Source organism: Xiphias gladius, chromosome 5 (genome assembly GCF_016859285.1).
Source record: "Xiphias gladius isolate SHS-SW01 ecotype Sanya breed wild chromosome 5, ASM1685928v1, whole genome shotgun sequence".
In the NCBI taxonomy this organism is placed as follows: domain Eukaryota; kingdom Metazoa; phylum Chordata; class Actinopteri; order Istiophoriformes; family Xiphiidae; genus Xiphias; species Xiphias gladius.
The window spans coordinates 710,707-733,799 of record NC_053404.1 but is presented as its reverse complement, the minus strand read 5'-3'; the positions used below and the strand labels follow the sequence as shown (position 1 = coordinate 733,799).

Sequence of the window (23,093 nt, the reverse complement as noted above, 5' to 3'; positions counted from 1 at the left end):
ACAAAGGATAAAAGCGATTCTCATAATGAATGTCTTCTCCCCGAAATAATCTTTTCAGCCTTTTTACTTAAATGATCCTTCATCACTAAATCACACCAGGACTCAAAGCTCGACATCTCAGTTAAATCTCAGTTGAAAAATGACTCACTGGACACTGAGCTCTGATAAATAACATCTCTAACACCTGGATCATGAGAGGAATCGGGTTAGCAAAGGGTAACAACTGACAAAGGAGCGGAGTTAAGAGGGAACGGCAGCTGCGAGCACAAACGATCATCAGTACAGCTGCTTGGTGCTGAGGTGTTGCCAGGTTTGTTCATATCCAGACAAACAGCTCATTCCTCCACAGGTAAAAAGACAGAACCAACCCGACATCCACACCAACCGTAGCGCTGTTGCTGAAAACGTTTTGGGCTCTCTAAAGTGTGAAATGATGTCTGTCGCGAGATGAGCTGAAAACTGAACTACGACAATAATCTGCTGCTGAGCTCCTGTTTTCAGTATCACAAATTACAGCCATGTAGCAAATGGATTGATGGTTCAATAATTCTGCGTTTCTTAATTCAACCCGTGATCACCACTCAGTTAGGAGTTTGACGTATCCTCAAGCGATGATGCATATAAACTAATAGGTTACACATTACAATAATAAACATCATTCATTTGTTGAAGCTTCACTGAGAATGAAAAATACACACAAAATGACACCATCAGTTGAAGAAATATCACATCTCTTATGCTGTGATAATGAGCAGTTTGATTAAAAAAAAACCAACAACCATTAAACTGTAAAAAAAAATACAAGTAAAACAAAATGCTAGTCAAATACTTTTGGCGGCATTTTAAAAACAGCTGAAATATGTCCATATGTCACTTATGCAGTAAAAGTGTACTTTGACTTTTTAGTGAGCATCAAATTTAAATGCCGAGCAAATGTTAGATGTAAAAAGCAACTAATGATGGACGGTATTACTTGAGTGTGCTGTAACATCCACTGGAGAAAAGTCTATAAATCAGAAAATAAATGGTCCTGATTTTGGTTAACTGAAGGTTCTACCTGATTATCTCACTGTCCTGACACTGAAATGAATCTGATCTTCAGTAAACGTCCAGAGAGCGTTATCAAATCTAATAACATGCTTAGTGGATTCTCCAACCTCCGTTTGACAGCTGAGTCAAAAGCGATTAACTTCAGAGGGAGACTGAATCGTTTTTAACGACACCAAACTGCTCCGCGGCTCTTTTAAGGCTGCGAAGACGCTCCCCGGTGAGTGAGAGTTAGGAAGGATGACGGATGAAAAGAAACTGAAAAGGCGGCTGGAGGAATCCGCGGAGCCGGCAACAGCACATGTTACAGGCTGAAACCAAAACTCTCAACGCTGAAAGGAGCACGATCGGCAGAGGAAGCGCCACATCACACGGGACGCTTCGCCGACGTGACTGTGATCGGAAGAGTCTGCTGAGGTCTGACGTTTGGCGTGTCCCGGCTAGCGCTCAAACAATTGATCAAATAACCGGTTAGTCAGAAATTCAACTGGGAGCTGCTGTGATAATCAATTAATCGTTTTCGTCACTTTTCGAGCAAAAAGACAAACATTTGTTGTTTCTAGCTTCTCCAGTGTAATTGGTTGCTGCTTTTCCCTGTTACATGACAGTAAACTAAGTACCTTCAGGTTTGGGACTGTTGGGACTGGTCGCACAAATGAATCAATCTGAGGGTGTCACCTCGGTTCTGGGAAATTGTTTTGGGAATTCCTCACAATTTTCTGACGATTATCACTTAATCGATTAAATAAAGAGTGGATTATTTGATGATGAAAATAACTATTATTTGCAGCCCTTGTTGTGATCAAATGAGGATGATGGGAACTTAAAGGCCCCCTCTGAAGTTTTCTGGCCAAAAACCAGTCATGTTTAAGGCGGGGCCTGCTCATCAAAACATCGCCCCGTGGTGCTACTAGTGGTGAAAAACTCTGCCGGGTGCCTAAACCAGAGAACTAACCTAAGCCGAGAAGTGTTACGAGAACCAAAAGGGACAGAGGTCTTTTAACAAATCATTTCACTGACTGTTGCAAGAGCAAAAAGCTGTACTGTCTGTAATCTAGCTGAGTTCACGCTCAGCATAAAGGATGTGAGGACATCAGCTTATATATCATTAGCTCAAAACATACACATATGGAACGTGAAACTAGTTATGAAATCTCCAGTACCGGCAATGCGTTGGTATTACTTTAATTTGAAGAAGTGCATGATTTCCATCAGGCTTTATTTTGCTTGGGCCAAGAAAAAAGCCGTTTTTAATCCCCAGTCAGTCAATCAGTTTTACATTGCCAGCCGTTGCTGAATCATTTGCTACCATTTCTGGATCAAAGTGATCGGTGTCGTAGTCGCGGATCGTCTGTGGAAACTCCTCAGGTGTACTCACTGTTGCCACCTGGCCGGTTGAGGCGATGCACGGCAGCATTTTCCGGTTCCCGGTAGGGAAACTGCAGCGTGGTGTCCAGACTCCTAAAACCTTCTCTCAGGGAATGGTGTTTGTAGTATTCGATCAGCTCCTGGACACACACACACACACACACACACACACACACACACAGGAATACGTAACAAGATGTGCAGTTACTCGAATTTGTGTTTAACGCACGTCACTTTTATCCTAAAACACAGGTAATATTTTTTCAGCTGTGTAAATGATACAGATGTGAATACACTGTCAAATCATGACGAGTCTTCTTGAAAACTGAATCTCATTATTACCAACGTATCTGTTGCTTTAACCTGCTGTAGATGTAAAAAGGCTACGTAAATAATATTAAGTAGAAAAAAAATAAAAAATCCTGCTGTGCATCAACATGCTATGAAGGCTTATCATAGGTTTGACTTAATACACCACATTAGACAGATTTTCTGATCAGGTTTGAAGCTAAATGTTTTTTGACACTCACTGGTATTCAAATATGATACTCGAAAACATGTTTTTTAGCCAATCTGAGATACAGAAAAAACAGCCCTGGCATAAGTAAGACTGGTGAACCTCTCAAATATGCACTGGACTTATCTATAATGCTGAAACCCTCAGGCCAGAGTAAACACATCTCTAATCATGGCTATTTTTGTGCACACAGCTAAAATAAAAATTCAGGTTTCGACACTTCATTAACCGAACACAATGATTTATTTATGAATTGCAGTGGTGGAATGTGAAAAATAAAACAGGCTGAAAAGACTCACTAATATGCTCCTGAACTTCTTGTTCTCTGCGATGTAGAAGCAGCCCTCCTTGGCCAGGATCTTTATGTGCTTCACGTCATTGTTGTACCTGTGAGCCATTGAATAAGTTATGAGTGTAATTTCCCTCTCTGATCAGCGCCATCGATCGGTGGCCGGCCCCTGGCCCCCGCGGGGAGCACGGCAGTCGTTGTAATGCATAGGGTCCCCCGGGTTGGTGACACGTGAATGATGGGTGTGCGCACGTGTGCAGGGATCGGTCAGATTCTTCCCGTCCTATTTCTTATGCCACTGTGTGGAAGATTCCTTATGTAATTAGCAAATTATTCTGAACACGTGACAGCCCCGGGGAAAACAGATGGCGTCTATATGTTGCTCTCAGCCCGCCACCACTCACTTCAAAAAAAGAAGGACACATGTCATTAATCCCGTCACTTCAAAGCTTCCTCCTGGCTCTACCCCACCCAGAGACAACGGAGACAATTTGGACACGAGGCCCGACCCTGGTCCGGGGTCAGGTCTCGGTTACTGGGGCAGAGCTGGACTGGTGAAGCAACCCTGTCTCCTGCAAATTAGGTGCATATGAAGGTTTTGTCTCGGAGACAGGGCTGAGTGAAGACGTGTAGATTTCAAGAAAGTGAAAAAGAAAAAGCCAAAAAAACGTTGAGACGCTGAAGAGTTGCTGATGTTGATGTTAAAGGAATAGATTGAGAATTTTTTTCTTGCAGAGAGTTAGGTGAGAGGACCGATACCACTGTCATTTCTGTCAATTAAATATGAAGCTACACCCAGCTGCTGGTTAGCCTAGCTTAGCATACAGACTGGGGGAAGCTAGTGTAACAGGTTGTATTGTTTTTGTCTGAACTATCTCAGAAACCAAACATCGAGTCTTCCTTAAACTTAGTTCAAGAATGGCAAATGGACTGCGCTCGTACGACACTTTACTGCCACATTCACCCAGGATCGAACCACCGACCCTCAGGCTGGTGGACGGCCAGCTCTGCGTCCTGAGCCACAGTCGCCCCCACCGTAATATACATCCAGACAGCGTAAGGTTTAAAGAGCCAGATATACTCTCTACCGCGTGTGGCCAGAGCTGCCCAGGAAGCTGCCTCCAGTCTGAGGAACAAAGTCACGGAGCCTCGCTTGTACAGAACTGTGGTCTCGTGACTATTTGGACACAATCATCAAAAGTCGTCCGCCTGCTCTGCTGCGAGAAACGGCCAATGTGCTAGACGGGATTTCCATTTGTGAGCAAGACTTTTTAAACGTGGCTTCTCTTTCTACTCAGCCTCTCTCTCACGGGGAGGTTCTAATGACGCCGACCAGTCTTGCAGTCGTCCTCTGTTCAGAGCTACCCGTCTGTGTGCACGCAAGCAATTAAGACTCCGGCACAGAAGGAACTTGAAGGCACCGAGAGCAGTCCTTTCTCTGCTTAAAAAAGGATGCTAAAGAAGTGAAATGAAATTAAAAGGAGTGTTTCCATTGCTCACAGAAGCCCGCTTGATCCTCATGGAGGGAAAGTGTTCCGGCTCAGAGACTCGACAAAAAGAGACGACCGGTTTCCTTTCACTGCCTGCATTTACACTGACGCCGTTCACCTTGAGTACAGAGATAAGTTACAAACGCCGGTGGGGTCACTAGCGCCCCGAGGTTCTGAAATATGCTCTGTTAATTCCTCATTACCAAGATTAAAATGGCTTCTAATTGGGAAGTGCTAGGATTGTTATACAGTTACAGGGTGTCTTCGCTGAGACCCTGCTCCATGATTAGCATCTGGTTGGGTCAGTCTCAGCCTCAGAGGAAAAGCACATCATCCTGCAAAGGAACTCTAGATGGGTCAGTCAAACTGTGCAGTTGATGTGGGAGGTACATCTGGTCCAGACCGTGGTTTGGGCACCCGATGAATCTAGCAACCGGAAACACTGTCCCGTAGAGGAAGAAAAACAGCTGAACCCGAAGACACGCGCTTACCTCTCGCTAGCTAAATATTTACATCTAAACTGTTTATGTTTGTCGTTGTCTTCACTTACTTATTTTTTATTATTTCATTAACGGTAACAGACATGAACCTCTAGGACATTAAAACAAGATGGATTTCCACAAAACTCTGGAACAGAAAACCCAGACGTGTTTTGCTTCTGCAGAGACAGAAATGAACTAAAGTTGTTCCAACTGTTTTCTGACGCGTGCTCGATAACATCCTAAAGCCGACTTATTTCTTGTTTAGGGAAACTCCCTTTCAGAGAGCACTCGCATTACGTACGAGCACACAGGAGATTTTATTTTTATTGTCGTTTTCTGGAAGTTTGGTGTTAATCAGAGGCAACACGTGAATCCCAGGATAACCCTGACACCTGGACCGAATGACGAGGCAGAAACGGCTGACTTACTTTATGCTGATGGCGTACTCTGTGTACTCCCTGCTGCGGTGACGGACCAGGTAGGTGCTGTTGACCCTGTTGATGAGCTCCGCCTCTGCCTGGAGCCTCTCCATGGGCCCCGCAAACCTTCAACCCAGCGGACAGAAGGAGCAGTGAAGAGGAAAAGGAGAGAGAGAAGAGAAATGAACCCGACCACCCGATAACTCGGCGCTGATCACGTTGTCCTGCAAAATCTGTGCGATGTATGCACATCGCGCTACGTACTTTAATTGTTAGAGGCCAATAAATAAATAATTTTGTTGATAATGGGGCAACATGTATTTCCCACCCCCCTGGAGCTGGTTTGGCTGATCTGATCTGCGGTAGATGTGGGCTGAATGCCCATCTGTACTTTTTATTATAGCCATTAACAAGCACTGTCAGTAAAAACTTTCTCCTTCTTATTAAAATACAATCAGAGTGAGGAAGCTGTTTTCAACATACCAAGGTTGAGAGGAGTAATCGACGGGCTTCGGGACCTGGAGCAAAGAGTAAAAGTGGAAAAATGTGGTTTTTGTTGCTTGTTATTTCCAAGAAATGATCACTATTCCTAAGACCATGACTATACAGTAATCTTGCAATCAATATGACCTGCAGTAAAATCTTGTGCTTGGCACCAGTTGTGCAGCACACGGTTTTCAAGCTGACGTTTTGCTCCTCTGTAGAACAGGTGCTCTTCCACTGTACGACCTCCATAAAACAGCTAAGTGCTCTTCTTATCTTTACAACGCTGTCGACCTGGGGACTACGGTTTGTTTTCTGTTGGAGGCCTCATATTCATGAAGCGGCTGGACAGAGTCTGAATCTCACTCTATCACAAGTAACGTGACGAGCCAGTTCTGGGGAGAAGATATATATATATATATATATATATATATATATATATAAGGGAGGACAAAAACAAGCAGTTGATACGTTGTTCACTCAGCGGGGCTCTCCTCTCAGCTTTCCTCTTTAGGTGGCACAATGTAATAAATTGCCTGTTCCTCATAAGATGTGCTCTTGTTCTTTGCTTCTTGTTGATGAGGTGAGTCAGAGAATAAACCACCTTTATCTCATAAGAGCAGCCAAGTTCCTTGTGCTCACAGCATAAGAACCGACGAGCAGTCTCTCTTCCCATGCCAGGCAAAGTGGCTCAACCCTCCTGCCGGTAAGCACACGTAGCCCAGCGCTAGCTGCTACGACATGCCCTAATCTAGCAGAGGACCAGAAGGAAATGCTGCTTACACATGGGCAAGGCTTCACGGCGTCGCTTGGAAAGAAGCCAACCTCTTTCGTCGACAGGATTTTGCCCTGGAACCACAGAGAGATAATTGCGTTATGTACATCTGGCTGACTCTGTCTCCATAATTCAGGAACAATTAGCTTGCAACACAGAGCAGTGCAAATTTACAGCCCTAGTTAACTATTGTTGAAATAATGTCTGGCAGGAAGAGAGAAAGAGGATGAGTTCCTTATTCCTCCCATGGCGATGACTCTTTAAGCTCAGAGCCTTGATTTATCAACACTGGGGAGACTGAGTCCATATAAATAAGGGGTTTCCGGAGGCCGTAGCAAAGCTATCTCTTTCTGACTGAGGCTCAGGCGCTGTGGGCTGATGATGCGCTTTTTGTTCTGTGAACTGACAAAATATGTGATTTGTACGGGACAATCATTTGGTCGTGGATTCCGTGGCTGGAAAGAAATTATGGCTCAAAAATGTCCTGTGCATATGCATCGTTACAGTTGCTGCACAGAGGCGGCTGCAGCTTCGACATCCATGTGAAATGGTTGTTTCTGGTCTGTAATTAATATCTCGAGGGGGGAATTCCAAAGTAACAGTCTCTTAAATAACACACGGTCCTACACTGCAGTGAGATTTAATTTAAGACCCTTGGCTTTACTAGTGTTCCAGGTCCTACACTGGCTCGGTGTGTACTGTAGGTTGGCTGCGCATTTTGTCACCATACCCTATAAACATGGAAAAACCACGTCACAATTCAATTTCGTACGTGCTTGAGTTTGTCTGTGTGCTCACTGTTGCTGTTCTACCTGGAACATACCCGCGCTTTACAATGTTTGCCGCCATAAACGTTCTCCTGCACACTCTTGACCTTCTGCCTTTTTACGCGTCCTACTTCTAACGGACTTTCTGATGGAATGAAGTGGCCTTTGCCAGATGTGTAAATGAGCATTATGTAACGCTGCAGTGCCTGTAACTGACTGTCACTTACTCAACAAATTCAGTTCTTTTCAAAATACATATCAAGCATTTATCATAAGAAGAAGCGGTGTGTGAAATACACACACTTTCACCCGTTTAACACAACTACTCATCCTATATGCAGCAAAAAAAAAAAAATCAATGGTGATCAATGGTCACACTGAGACGCCTCCAGAACTCTGTGTCTCTTGCACACAGCTGGCACAGCGTGGATACCCCCCCCCCCCCCCCGGATGATTTAAAACTCGTAACGGAAACTGACCTGGCGGTTTGTTTGTTTTTTCTCACAGTAGACGAGTAATTGTGCTTAATAGTGATCAACTAGCGAGCGCTATTATTACACTAATGTTACTGTTGGTTTGTTTTGAGATGTAAGGAATCTTAAAGGATTGTTTTTTTTCTTCTTTGTGTGCAGCCTATTTGACTTAAGAGACCGTAAATTCGCCTGTTTTTCAAACTCGGGGAGGAGATTAAATGTATTATTTCGTGTTCGCTTTATAGTTTGCAGAACTACCAGCACGCCAGCAGCTGCAGCACCAGAAGCCTATAGATCAGCTCCGCGTGGGGGGGGTTCTAGGTGTTAATTGAGGGGATCCGAGACCCCTTGTTCTTCTCAGGCTGGGAACGGGTGTTATATTCCAGGAAATAGCGAGGGAGGGACTGAGGGGTGCGTTTTCAGACGCCACCGCTCCGGTCTGCGCCCACTTTGTCGGTGTTGCGGCCATCACCAGTCACCTCCCTGCTACCTCAGGGGCACGTTATCAGTGCTGGTGAAAAGCCGTGCTTTCTGCTGCATCCTCGCTACGAGTGTGAAAATGATTATGTCTGGTGGCACTGACGGAGCGAACAGATGGCTGCCGTTGAATGAAATGAAATTACAGTGATCGATTCTATTTGTCACGCACCCCCAGAACAGAAATGATTATGGTCTGCTGGCTACAAAGGAGATGGATATTGAATGTTTGCTGACTGCGGGGCTGGAGCTGCCTCTGGTCAGGCTTTCACACAGGCTTAATTGAATTTTTATATCTGTTGTATCTATTTTGTATTAAGTTTTGTGAGATTAACTGGTTTCTTTATTACATGTCTGTTTACAATACAACAGAAATTCTTGTCAATGCGGCGCCCTTTTCGGGCCTCTGGTAAAACCCTATGAGCGACTGCTACGCCACGATGCATCATACGATGCAGAAAACCGCTCTTCTCTCCTCCACCCGTGAGGATGAGAGCACGTGCTTTGACACATAACTAGAATTTCTGGCATAAAACAAGCAATTCTGCGCTAGTTTTCCTGCCTTGGAAGAGCAGTATCCTTCTCACATGCAACTGTTTAAATGGCCCGACTCAGAAATACTAGACTCAGTCACAGGTCCAATGTCCAACACACTTGGAGTGTTATACCAACATAAACACATGATGAGGAGGTTGATACACAGGAGCTGACACACTGACTGTGCCTGATCTGACTCACAGAGTTGCAGAACAGGAGGTCAGGGTGAGGGTTGGATGGACTGACAGTGGAGGAAATGAGAGCTTGAAATACAGTGTTGGTCCTGTAAGATACGTGACGCAGAGACACTGAGACCTCTGACCTGCCACCAGGGGCTGTGAAGGTCGGCGCAGATTAATTCGATGATGTCACCCGCCTGGATGCTGAGCGCTGGACCAGAAGTGGGGCTCGGCACACCGAAGTAGTTCCTGATCACCAGCATCTTGGGCAGACCTGCGGGAAGGACAGGGTTAGCGCCTGCTTGCTGTCTGCACGAGTAGCACTGTATTAAGAGTGAGAAATCGAGATGGCTGGAAAGTGTGAGCCACCAAGCAGTCTGACCTCTGACCTCAAACAATCTGTCTCCTCCTTATGTTTTTATTCGGTAGTTATCTACTTTATATTCCATGCTTCCATGCTCTTTTTTTTCTTTCTATGGGCTTTGGGTTTGACATAAAGTGAATTTATTTGAAGTGTTAGGATGTTAAAAAAAAAAAAAATCCAGACTGTAATCAACATTTCAACCAAAGTGTCGTCTTCATACGAGAAAGGAAAAGGTAGTTGTGTGAGTAAAGGACTTGAGTTCTGTGTTTGACTTGACGCCCCGGAGTCATGAGTAACTGTCTGCATGTCTGACGTCTCTGTGTGTGTGTGTGTGTGTGTGTCCGCTCAGGTCTAAAGGGGCATGTCCGCCGTTCTAAAGATGCATCTCTGCTCCTCTAAACTATTCATGGCCCCATTATAGGTGGTAACGAGCGGGAGTACACGTGCACACTCACAAAAAACACACCCAAAGTCACCTGTGTGCCTCCCTGGCAAATCATTTGGACCCATTATTCATTATCTTATTACAGATATGAGTGCGCGGCTGGTTATCGGGCTCCTAGATAAAAGATAGGCAGGAGTGAGTGTCGGTGTGGACGCTGTTCTCTGCTGCACAGTGTAATCAGGCGTCCTCGGGGCAATTTATAAGGAAAATTCAGTCAGTGTCATTACTGAGACTTAATGATAACTAGACCTAATCGCATTTACAGTAAAGAAGTAAGGTAAAATCTTTTTTTCTTTTTTTTTTCAGTGCACCAGGTTTAGTGATGGTATTGTCTTGTCTGGAAATGCAGAGCGACACACCTCATCCTCCTTTTTCTTGACTACACTCTAGCTCATAGCCGGCGTACAGGGACTAATGGACACCTACTGCTCCACAGGTAACATATGTCATAGTGGTAGAGGTTTGCACCGGCACTAAAAGAACATTGCATTTTAATCAAGCTGAAGTTGTTTGTCGGAACGGCCTCGATCAGCACTATTTTAATTTTCAACATCCCATCATTCACCAAGGTACCACGGAATTGAACTGAATAATATATCCATTATGAAGCACACATCTCATATGCACAGCACAATAAAAAGAATTGTCTGCGCATGGTGATACAATAAGATAAGAAGAAATTCAAGTGAGAGCATGAAGAGAAGGGTGAAGCTAAAGGCAAATAAGACAGAAGTCAACAACCTTGCACTGTAAGCTAAAACATCTACATCTGCCTGGCTTCTCTTTCAGGGTCTGTTCCAGCTCTGTAGCACTGAGGCAGCACGACGTGTGCTAGCTTGCCTGAATAGGACGTCTAAAGACACAGGGCCACGGAGAATTGAGTCTTGGGAGAATGATTTGCATTCCTATCCACACAAGGACAAGTCACGTTTCAGTGCACCTTTGAAAACAGACAAAGAGAGCAGCGTGGCAATATTATGAAACGGCGAGAGCTGGGGCAATCAAATGCCTATTGATTGTAATGCGTCTTCAGCCAGCCATGATTTTCTGCAGCGTAATGGATGGAGGGCTGGAAAATTAGCGTTGAAGGCAGGTTTATGAGAGATTAAAGGTCTGCAGTGTAGCGCGGTCCCGCACAGACCCACATAGAGACACACGGCGGGATAGGATGCTGTCTGTTCGGCATATTCTCTGGGAGAAAGATTGAGAGGCAGAAAGCAACAGAGGGAGAGAGGCAGAAATACAGCGGCCACATTTACTGCATCTACCGTGCACTCCCGGTAACGCGGCTAGTTTACGCACTCGGCTTTCGGTTTTCTGCGACTTAAACTGTTTACATGCGCCTTTCATAGTCAAAGATCGAGTCTTAGCTGCAACGATTAAAGCAGTTAACGGCCAACAGGTGCACCTTCCTGTCTGACTGAGCAAGGTTACCTCTGATAGCAGCAACAACAACAAAAAAAAAGACCGCATGACGGTGGCACTTCACGCAAACCTTCCTTTAATTGCTGACAAACGACCTGATACAGGAAAGTTTTTGGATCCGCTTCATATCAGGTTTGCGTTAAAGCACAAAATGGAAAAATTCATTAGTGTGTGCACAATGACAGTAAAAGCTTCATCCAAAGTTCCACAATAACAAGAGGTGGACCTGACGGAAAATCCTACTACGACGCGTAAAATTAGTGGGACTGAGACAAAGTCAATCAACGGCGAATTAACGTCGCTGTTTCCTGCCTCTCAATTTGTTCCTTTTCTTTCTTTCATGTCGTTACAAATTGAACATCTTTGTGTTTTGGATCCTAGTTGAACAAAACAGGCAATGTGAAGACGTCACCTTCAGCTCTTGGAACGTGAGACGGGCATCCTCCCTAGTCTCTAACATTGTTAGTTGTGTTAGTTAACAGAGTTAGTAAAAGCCCTAAAAAGGTGTAAGGGTTTAACGTATTTTCTACGATCCTCATCTTAGACGATGGTTGAATCCAAAAGAGACCAATTCCACAACTGGCCACATTTGGTCCTCATTTGCAAGGAAAATCGGTGTGTTTTTAAAGCTGACACACGGTATGCCGGGGTTACAAGCCAGAATCGGGCTCTTTGTCTTAGCAGCAGCAGTCAAACATCACCAGTGAGAGAAAAGAGACAAGAGAGGAGGAGAGAAGATGATGTGCGCCAGGTGGGAGGATATCTGGAGTGGTGGTGCGTTCTGATCTCTCACCTGGATCTCGATCTTTGCCCTGAAAAAATACAGAGAGAGAGTGACACTCGGACACGGTCGTTTGCATGCACGGGCAAACACATGTTCACATACAGCAGCACACACAAATCACTGCCACGGAGAGAGCTTGGCTTAAACATACTGATGCACAAAGTCAGTGCAACCTCGGAGCTCTTCCACTAGCTCACAGCCTACTAAAGGAATTATTAGCTTGTTGTAGTGAGGTGAACAACCTACCGCTGCACACGCAGAGTTAATATTTGAACCCGCTATCTCTCTGCCGTTGCCATGGACGCTTCATAACATACTAAAACCCACATCACATGCACTGACGGTGCAGGCGAACCACTGTGTGTCCCACTGCGGCAGGAAAGCGCAAAGTTGTGGAGGGCAGTGAAAATGACGGGTTTTCTTCAAACACACATATACACAGACATTTTTGCAGATAATGACATTTTGTTCTTTATGGGATGTGGAAATCATTCCGATAAACGACAGGGTTTAGTGCTTCTGAGAGGTTTTTTAAACAAACGTTTTGGTGAGGATGGAAAACTGCATGTGGCCGGTGGGACATTCCACAGTGTTTCCACACAAACGACCGCTTTCCACCAATGACAGCAGAACTACAACCCACTTTATTCAGAGCTGTTTGGAGTTTCTGTTTAGTTTCACCGTTTTGTGTTTTCCCTGTTTTTAGTTTCACTTTTTGTGCACAAAATCACTTTTGATTGGTCACAATACAGAACGTGACACCAGAAATAAACTCAGTACTGCGATAGGGCCACTTCTACACTTTGCCCCGGTTTTGTGTTTTTACTGATGAGAAGGGATTTTTGCACAAAAGTCTTACATACATAGTGCAGTTTCAGCCGCTTGTATCGGCATACTACTTCAGTGAATTGTCCGGTCTAATTTCCAGTACGGGGATACTGGCCCAGTAACACACAAAGCGGCTTCAGGAACAGCAGAGACAACTGAGGGTGGATCTGCAAAAACAGTCTCATTTCTGTCAACAGGTGGGCTGCAGCAAGTAAAATCAATTGGCAAATACCTGCAGTTTTCAGAGTGCAGCAAAGCTCTGGAGAAGAGGCGAGCACAAGACGCAGACAGACGGTACATATATCAACACACGCACGCACGCAAAGCACGCATGCGCGCACACGCACATACGCACGCATGCACACACACGCACGCACGCACGCACGCACGCACACGCACACACAGCGGCTGCTCACCTGAGTTCTGACGAAGCCGGGATCTGAAAGAAGTTTGAAAACAGGCATAGTGAATGACGGGTTAGCGGGTGCACTCAAACACTTGCACGCCCTCGTCGGTACAAGGCAACAGTCCCTCATTAGTGGAGAAGGCGGACGCTCGTGTCTGACCGTGGCTCGCTTTGTTTTGCTGCGCTGCCACTACCTGACAGCAGGGATAGAGGAGGTAACGAGGCGGGGAGGTGGAGAGGGAGGGGGGCAGACCTGAGGTTTTTGCTCCACCAGTTTCTTTCATTGGCTCCCTGAGGGACAGGTTACACCCCCTAGACACACACAAACACACACACACACACACAAACACACACACTCCTGTACCTGTGCAAACAGAACAATTACAACAACACACACATACCTGCACGCTCACATACACACTAGCTAGCAGAAGGCCACAAATATATGCACCGTACCCGCCATAAACACACACACACACACACACACACACACACACACACACACACACCTCTCTCAGCAGGCCTGTTGTTCCTCAAGTGAACTCTGACCTGTTACGCAAACACACAGCAAGGGAGCTGATAACAGAGACAAATAGAGGGAAACAATGGCTTATCTCTGACACAAACACACACACACACTTACATAAAGCTACACTGTGATTTTGTTTGTGCAGCTCTGCTGGTGCATCGACAAAATCTGTTCATGAAAGCATCGTGGTGACTTTCTGAGCTTTAAAGTGGCGAAAGTTCAATGGACATCAGCAAAAAGCGATGCAACCGGGAAGCAGGTAACGAACAAAATGTGGCCTATAACCATAAAGGAGCAGCCTTTATGTGCTCGTTCATTTACAAGTTTTCCGTCCAAGTAAAGTTTCAGACTTGGACTTAAGTTTGTTAGCGAAGTATTCACCCCTCAGCCCTGCACATTTTCCTGCTCCTGCAGAGGATGAATACTGTGTGGAGTAATGAGAGGGGGAATTCAAACCGACATCCTGGTCTGCACGGCTTCGTGCTCCCCTGCTGCCGGTGTCGCCCAAATCTGCTCAGGTACACGCCTGCCCAGGTGGGCCCGGCAGTGGCGTTATTGCCTCTGCGACCCGAGAGCACCGTGACAGATGCCGGGTCCAACAGGAGCTGGCAGTTTGCCATGGGGAATACAAACACACACACACACACACTTACATAAAGCTACACTGTGATTTTGTTTGTGCAGCTCTGCTGGTGCATCGACAAAATCTGTTCATGAAAGCATCGTGGTGACTTTCTGAGCTTTAAAGTGGCGAAAGTTCAATGGACACCAGCAAAAAGCGATGCAACCGGGAAGCAGGTAACGAACAAAATGTGGCCTATAACCATAAAGGAGCAGCCTTTATGTGCTCGTTCATTTACAAGTTTTCCGTCCAAGTAAAGTTTCAGACTTGGACTTAAGTTTGTTAGCGAAGTATTCACCCTCAGCCCTGCACATTTTCCTGCTCCTGCAGAGGATGAATACTGTGTGGAGTAATGAGAGGGGGAATTCAAACCGACATCCTGGTCTGCACGGCTTCGTGCTCCCCTGCTGCCGGTGTCGCCCAAATCTGCTCAGGTACACGCCTGCCCAGGTGGGCCCGGCAGTGGCGTTATTGCCTCTGCGACCCGAGAGCACCGTGACAGATGCTGGGTCCAACAGGAGCTGGCAGTTTGCCATGGGGAATACAAACACACACACACACACACACACAAGCATGCAGGGAGGTATCTTTGTTTTCATTTTCCTTTGCATAGGCCACTCAGAGGCCCTTATGAAAATGAAATGAAAGTAAAGGCTGCTTTGCTCTGCTCCCCTGATAATTGTCCGTTTAGCCTCCATGAGAAAAACTAGCCTGGAGCTCACATGCAGGTATACTGTTGTTTTTTGCCCAGTTCAGAACTACAGAGCGTTCGTTGCATTGACGGAAGGACTCAGTGCACCTGAATCGCTTCAACCGACCAGGACGCCACTTTCAGCTATTCCAGACCAAAAAACCGCATCACCTCATATCTAACAAAGGCTGAAAAGAAAACCCTGAAATTCTCGGTGTGGAAGAAGTGTACACACACACACACACAAGCAGGCAGAGAGGTATCTTTGTTTTCATTTTCCTTTGCATAGGCCACTCAGAGGCCCTTATGAAAATGAAATGAAAGTAAAGGCTGCTTTGCTCTGCTCCCCTGATAATTGTCCGTTTAGCCTCCATGAGAAAAACTAGCCTGGAGCTCACATGCAGGTATACTGTTGTTTTTTGCCCAGTTCAGAACTACAGAGCGTTCGTTGCATTGACGGAAGGACTCAGTGCACCTGAATCGCTTCAACCGACCAGGACGTTTTACTTTCAGCTATTCCAGACCAAAAAACCGCATCACCTCATATCTAACAAAGGCTGAAAAGAAAACCCTGAAATTCTCGGTGTGGAAGAAGTGTACACACACACACACACAAGCATGCAGGGAGGTATCTTTGTTTTCATTTTCCTTTGCATAGGCCACTCAGAGGCCCTTATGAAAATGAAATGAAAGTAAAGGCTGCTTTGCTCTGCTCCCCTGATAATTGTCCGTTTAGCCTCCATGAGAAAACTAGCCTGGAGCTCACATGCAGGTATACTGTTGTTTTTTTGCCCAGTTCAGAACTACAGAGCGTTCGTTGCATTGACGGAAGGACTCAGTGCACCTGAATCGTTTCAACCGACCAGGACGCCACTCTCATTAAAATCACATGGAAGGAAATATGACAAGTCCTACCTTACATTTTCCGTAGCTGAACCTGGTAAATGTCACCAACACGTCAAAGCCGCAAAGCACATTCACGCACGCAAGAGTCTTCATAACCGCAATGCAGTACGCAAGACAGGGTAGACGTAGAAAATCATACCTGTTTACCAAGAAACACACTAAGAATAGTGAGATTTTATAACATTAAACAACGAGGTGCATCTTTAAATCGCAGAGTAAACTTGAGTCATTTGATATCTGGGCCTGTTAGATAAGAGGCTGAATTGCACTTTCGGTGTCTTCTTAAGTTAATGAAATGCCCTCCTACCAGTACTGCAAACAAAGAGCAGTAGGAGAATAGCCATAATGAAATAGTCCAAAAGAACAATGACTGCGTATCGAAAAACTTCAGAGATAATCAAGAAAATAGCTAAATCCTGAAGAAGATAATGAAAAGTTGCACTTCAAAAGCTGCTTGAGACTTTCCCTGCTTCACACTTGTTTTTCTCCAATCTTATCCTCAGAAAATGCTGGTGAACTCAGCGCCTGACTCTGTATGTTCACAGCGCGGTAATCTTGTCCCCTTTACCCACCCATCGCCTTGAAGAGGTGCTGAAGTGTGACAGACATTTTTCTCCACCGTCCTCGGTAGGCGAAACCACTCAGTCGTTCCTGCCGCGAGAAGGACCATGAGGCACAGTCCTCTGGGTGCCGATACCATTCAGAAAATTCAAAAGAAACTTTGGGCAACTAAGTCACATGTGCAGAGGACAGAGCGGAGTGAAGGAAGAGTGACGAATAGATTGTTAGGGTACACTGGAGAGGAACAGGAGGAGCGGAGGTCTTTCAAAGGAGTCCTGACATTGTTTGAAGGCAAAGGGTCCACGTCTTGTCCTCAGGTCTTTATGTCTGATCACAGCCTCGAAGAGATTTTGTGCTTCTTCTGTGTGTGTGTGTGTGTGTGTGTGTGTGTGTGTGTGTGCGTGTGTGTGTGTGCGTGTGTGTGTGAAAAATAATTGGCCTCTTACCTGAGAAGCATGTGGCAAGAGTTGCATGAGGTGATTCTGTCAAAGGTGTGCATACGAAACTCATGGAAGTTGTTGCTGGCGTTCTCAGGATGAATGTTGGATCTAAACAAGACATAACACGCAACAAACATTAGATCGCTGAAAAATCTCAAGCCACAGCGCATACTGTCCATCGGTCATTTGGGGCACTCAGGTTTCTCCGACATGTCACTGTAAATTGATTAAAGCCTATTAACCTTAGTACCACACAGCAGTAGCACCACAGAAGCAAACTCTGGGTTCTGCGTATTTTGGTCCATTAAGACCAAAATGTGTAGGCATGCCGAGATTACTTTTTGGATTGCTTTCCCACCCACAAAGATCTGGGACCTGAAACTTGGTAGTACCTACTGTCACCACATGCTAATGCAGACAATTTCCAGTAAGTGATCTTGTTTATGACTTAAGGGCGCTCTGACCTCCAGGATTTGAGAGCGGGCTTCCAAAAAGTTTAGCATTCATGAACCATGATGTCTGGAAATGAAATCCAAAGGATGAATGATAAACAAAGGTTTCAAAAGAACAAAGCGAACCTGCTTGTTCCTTGCATTTAACTTCAGGTGTCCTTGAACGCAGCAGAGAGTTTTCAAAATAGTCTCTCCTCGCACCGTGCGACAATAAGAGACAGTAGCTTGTGGTAAGAAATGAGAGATCATTACATGATGGTCTGAATATGGGTTCAGGTCAAATGTTTAAAAAAAAGTTCTTGACTTCTTGACGACGTGATCGGTTTGGGGGTTACTGCGATAATAAACACTGACCACGAACGCCGGTTGTACTATAAGTTACAGATGAGTCCAAACGAATGAATGAAAATGACTTTGTGCTTGTTGCCTGCTTTGTTCCAATTGTTAATCAGCTCTGCTCTTTGATTAAAAAAAAATCGGTTTCAAAGCAAAAAGAAAAAATAATGTTCACTTCTAATTGCAGCCAACACACTCTTCCATGGCTAAAGTAACATTTCACTGATGCGGCTCTTTGAAGTGCGAGAGAGAGAGAGAATAGCAAGTAGACAGGCGAGGTCTGCTTGAAGTGAAAAGGTGTTCGTGGGCCCTTGGGACATGGATGCATATGTATGTGTGTGTGTGTGTGTGTGTGTGTATAAGAAAGAAAAAGAAAAGATTTGCCTGAAGCAAAACGGCCTGCTTACTTCAAATTGAGGAGGTCTTCCTTTGTTTTCGGTGCCAGAAAAGCGAGACACGATGACGTTGTTACATAAGCTTTTTTAATATGCACAGGTGCTACTTCTCAAATAATTAGTCAAACTGAAGGGCCACAACGCGTTCTCAGGAAAATAGGACAAACAAGACGGAAAAAGAAAAACAGTGCTGTCCTCGATCCTTGTACCTCCTTTAAGAAGAAAGAGGGTCTGCTTTTACCACTAAGTCAGAATAATCCAAATGAAAGACACTGGATAGGCTGCCGTGGCATGTTTCTCACATAAACAACCTGAGCTTCCTTTTTCTTCCTGTTTGACTTTGACTGGCATCTCCCAGTTCCACTCTGTGCACTGATGGATCTTTGTACGCGCCAGAGAGGCAGCCGCCTGACGTCTGAGGACTTAAAAAGTCTTATTAGGACTTTCAGGGACGTCGTCTGGACATTGAAGTTCTCGCTTTCTGTTTGCAGGGCAGTGTGTCTACCTGGCCCTGGTGGCCGCTGAATCTTAGTCAAGCAGCCGACGGCGTGCGGTTTGGAACTAAAGGCAACATGTGAGAGAACCGCTGTTCCCAGATCAGCCACTAGGCATTGCTGTGGGAGATTGTGATTACCTGGCAACATCTCTCTATTCTCCCAGGTGGTTAACTGAGGCCCCGGACGCCAATCAAGCAAAGTCCCTGTTTTCTCAGACTCGTGTCACACCACACTTCGTCTTCCTAATCCTCTCCCTGTCTTTGTGCCGTGAAAACGTTTCACCAATTTCTCTCTTTTCATTCATCTTTCTTTGTTGCGTCGTCGCCTGTATTTTCACTTTAATTGCATCTGATTGAGAGCCCCACTGCTCTTAACTAATTGTTGCTGCTGTCGCTGGCAGTTAACCTGATCTAATAACAGACATCTCAGCTCAGACTAAAGAGACCCTGGAGGACTGGGAGGATTTTGGCTTCTGTCTGTGGTGTTGTAGGGAATTATGTGCTCATCAGAGGATGTCGTGCGTGGGTAGCAGTGCAGCTATGATAATGCACAGCTGAAATTTGAATGTACATTGCGGAGTGATATCTACCAAATGTCCTTTCCTACTGTCATTAGAAGATATTTATGTTTACTGATACTGGCTTGTCATTGATAATAGTGTCTAGTTGCTGTGTTCCACATCCTCATATTTGTTTTTTGTTTTTTTTGCTGATCACATAGTGACTGAGGAAATGATCAGTACTGCACTAGTTGTCTCTGAGACGTTTGGAAGATCGGAAAAGCGCCACATAAGTGCCGTCCACTTACCCTGGTGCGCCTGGTTAATGCACACATCTTTCAGACCTTCAGTCCGGAGGCTTGTTTTTTTTAGACTTCACACTTGAGTGTCACACGTCAGATAAATTAACTTTGATAACCTGAGAAATAACGAAGCGCAGATGTTTGTTTTTCTTGCACAAATGAGCACAAATGAATGAGACTGCTTCGGAGTCGTTCGGGCGTTAATGGAGTGCTGACTTAATAGGTCTACGCTTTACAAACTTTGATATTTCATTTCTCGAAAATAGTTCTTGCACAGATTTGTATGTTGTGTGCACACGCAAAGTGGAATATTTCTGTTCCTGTCCTGATCACACTGGGGGGCCAACCTCACGGACGTGCAACGTTTTCACAGGGCTCAGTAGTTTTCCCTGCAGATGTCAGTGAGCTGTCTGTTCAATTAGACACCAAACCAGAGTCATATTCCTTCAGACTGTGTTTCTGACTCCAAAAAAACATACAATTAAAAATCTGCTACTACAGTTATACCCAATGGCACTTTGCCCCGTACAGTGTGTACCCATGCCGTGAGAGGCAGGGTGGTTGGCGGCGTATCTGAGGGACCATCGGTCCAGGTTATACTCGGCTCCGTCAGCGAAATACTATAGCTCCACTCTTCATTCGGGTGAATTTGGATCCGGTTCAGGGTGAGGACTGGTTGATTCAGTTTAACTACCCACATCTGATGCTTAACTTAAAGTCAAGCAGTTATGTTCTCCGGGTATAAAGTACTGAGTGATTATAAAATACTCTACAATACTGGATTCAGTAGACTTGAAATTTTCGCTCTGCTGTCTCCTCAGGCACAAGTTGAAGGGGTTTATTTCGTTGCCGTGTGCAATTTTTCTGTTTTAAAGTTAGCGTGCAATCTTTGTATCTGCCCATCTTTGCGTCATGGGGTCGTGTGTCGTAAACCATCAAGTGGCCCAACCTGAAGAACGGGACGGGCGATGTGTTACTTTTTGATGCTGTGACAAAATACAGCTGAGAAAACGAGACACACACATACACAGAAAAGACACACTCACATGGCCATGCCAAACTGCTCCAGCCACTTCTTTTTCAGCTCTTTGGTCTTGAAGAAGAATTCAAATCCGCTCTGGCCCTGGTTGTGAGTGAGGTAGAATCCGTAGGACCACTGCAGCAGCAAAGAGAAACACACACGTCTGAGACAGTAAATACAACGACGGCGAATAAATCGACTGAGCGAAAGACAAACGGAGCAGGAGGTGGCAGGAGCTGAGCGAGACAGGATGCAGAGAGACAGATGGAGACAAAGAGATGCAAAATGAAAGAGGGACGCCTCGGGGAGAGTAAACACAAAGGCTGAGGGGTTGAAGGGCGGCAGAACTGACACGCAGACGAAACAGAGAGAGAGAGAGAGAGCATGAAGGAGGAGAGGAAGCGAGTGCGAGGTAGCTGTGCCATATACCTGCCGGGCATCAGACAGCAGGCAGAGGCGCAAGGAGCGAGTGGGCCTGTAATCAGCTACCATCGCCCGCTTCAGAGGTGAAATATCAGCCTATTAGCCTCTGTGTCAACACATGCCTGCTTTTTTCAAAAGCACGACTAAACAGATGCTTCCGAGATGCACTTTTTATGGCTTCATCAGCTCCGAAGGCTAAAAAAATGCCAAGCTCACAGTGCTGTCAGGGAGGCGCCGCCGCTCGGCTTTTTTCCTTGAAAGAGAGGAGAAAAGGAAAGCAGCGCTCCACAGGGGCATTCCCAGGGGGCACAAAGGCTTACGCTCAGCACAGATATCGTCTAGCTACCAATTTGTACAGAGAGGGAGGAGGTGTTTCTCTGCGTTGTCTGTCTGTTTTGGTCTTTTACTGATAACGTAACGAATCTCTGTGCTGACCCTCCTGAAATACAGTCTGTCTGACCTTCGCTCGTGTGTATCACCATGTGGGTCAATGTGCACGAGTGAACCCTAAGGTAATGATGAACGAGCTTGTTAGCATACCGCTATCTGTTGACACATCCAACAGACACTGAGCTACGTAACCATTCATTTGGAGCCGTGGCTCCGACACATCTAAGTCGGTACTCCCTCTCTCTTAGCTCTGTTTTTGGTCTCCGCCGGCTCCAGAGGGAAACCGTTCACCAGGCATTCGTTACGTAGGCCGTCTGCAGTCCGGTGCTGTGAGGGTCGCGTACGGTGGCCTTTCACAGTTTGTTTTGCTGGAAAAAATGAGGCTATGAGAGGTGCTAGAATGAAACGCTCCGTGGGGCTGAGGCGAGCGGCGGAGTCGGGGGACGTTTCAGATTTTGGGTTTGTCACTGCGAGCGACGCTTTACAAACTTGGCGCAGTCATTTGGTGTTTTGTTATTATAAAAATATCGATTGTAGCAGCTTTAAACTGAGACTGAAACACACGGGAGGCTCTCATACTTGCTCTTGCAAAGGCTCAAACTGGCTTCGGTACATAACGAGTCCGTCGCTTTAGAAACTGTTTGGTTTTGCCGCCGGCCGACTTGCATGTAAATGTGATCATTTAACTCGTGTGTGTGATGAAGGGTCTTATTGCTGCTCCCTTCTGACAGCCACCGCCATCTTTGGCATTTCCATAATAAATATGTCATCAAACAAACTGCTTCATATCCATCATGTCAGAGGAGAATGACACTGAGGTGGCTGCGTGAAAAAGTAACTACACAAGCCCACATGAGTCCGAGCCTACTAATGTCTGCTCTTTACAACATCATTATTACCCAAATCATGGTTTCCTGGCACGCCTTAGATATCATTCCTCATTATGATTGGCGGTATTTTTCCCCACTTGGCACTTAGTATTCACTGTGTGTGTGTGTGTGTGTGTGTGTGTGTGTGTGTGTGTGCGTGTAGTCAGGCCCTAAACAAGGTTTAATGATAACGCCATCTGGGAGGAGGCAGACTGTTCTCGCCTGCCACTGTTTCAGTATGATGCTGGTAAACGAACGAGACAACGTAAAACATGTGCCGGAGCGAGCATCTACCAAATTATTTAAGACGCTTTTCTGGTGATTACTCTGTTGTTTGTTTTGTGAGCCGGAAAGATTTTTGCGTGTAGTTCGTTTTAAGATGCAGAGCACAAAAGGCAGCAGTGGGGTGTGCGGGTCGGTACAGATGTTTATACAGTACGGACAAGAAGCAACTTAACTCAATTTTTACTTGATCTTATGAAGCTGCATTTATGATAAATTGTTATGGCTGCTCATTATACTGAAGTAGAGCTGTTAATTGGTTTGTCAGGAGTCCAACGTGGTTTTCTGAGCTAATGAACGCAGCAGAGTGAGACTTCCCTCCA

General features: G+C 45.5%; 1 protein-coding gene across 1 annotated transcript in view; it reads right to left on the bottom strand.

Annotated features, from left to right (window-relative positions):
* The window catches only part of LOC120790170 (guanine nucleotide exchange factor VAV3), an 85,499-nt gene that overhangs the window by 6,774 nt on the left and 55,632 nt on the right, over positions 1-23,093 (bottom strand). The window contains exons 15-25 of the mRNA XM_040127520.1: positions 20,832-20,941; positions 17,311-17,412; positions 16,313-16,334; positions 13,566-13,745; positions 12,331-12,349; positions 9,447-9,577; positions 6,879-6,944; positions 6,096-6,130; positions 5,622-5,738; positions 3,232-3,319; positions 2,426-2,555 (exon numbers count right to left, since the gene is read on the bottom strand). Coding sequence (XP_039983454.1) covers positions 2,426-2,555; positions 3,232-3,319; positions 5,622-5,738; positions 6,096-6,130; positions 6,879-6,944; positions 9,447-9,577; positions 12,331-12,349; positions 13,566-13,745; positions 16,313-16,334; positions 17,311-17,412; positions 20,832-20,941 — 1,000 coding nt within the window. The remainder of the gene's footprint in view (positions 1-2,425; positions 2,556-3,231; positions 3,320-5,621; positions 5,739-6,095; positions 6,131-6,878; positions 6,945-9,446; positions 9,578-12,330; positions 12,350-13,565; positions 13,746-16,312; positions 16,335-17,310; positions 17,413-20,831; positions 20,942-23,093) is intronic.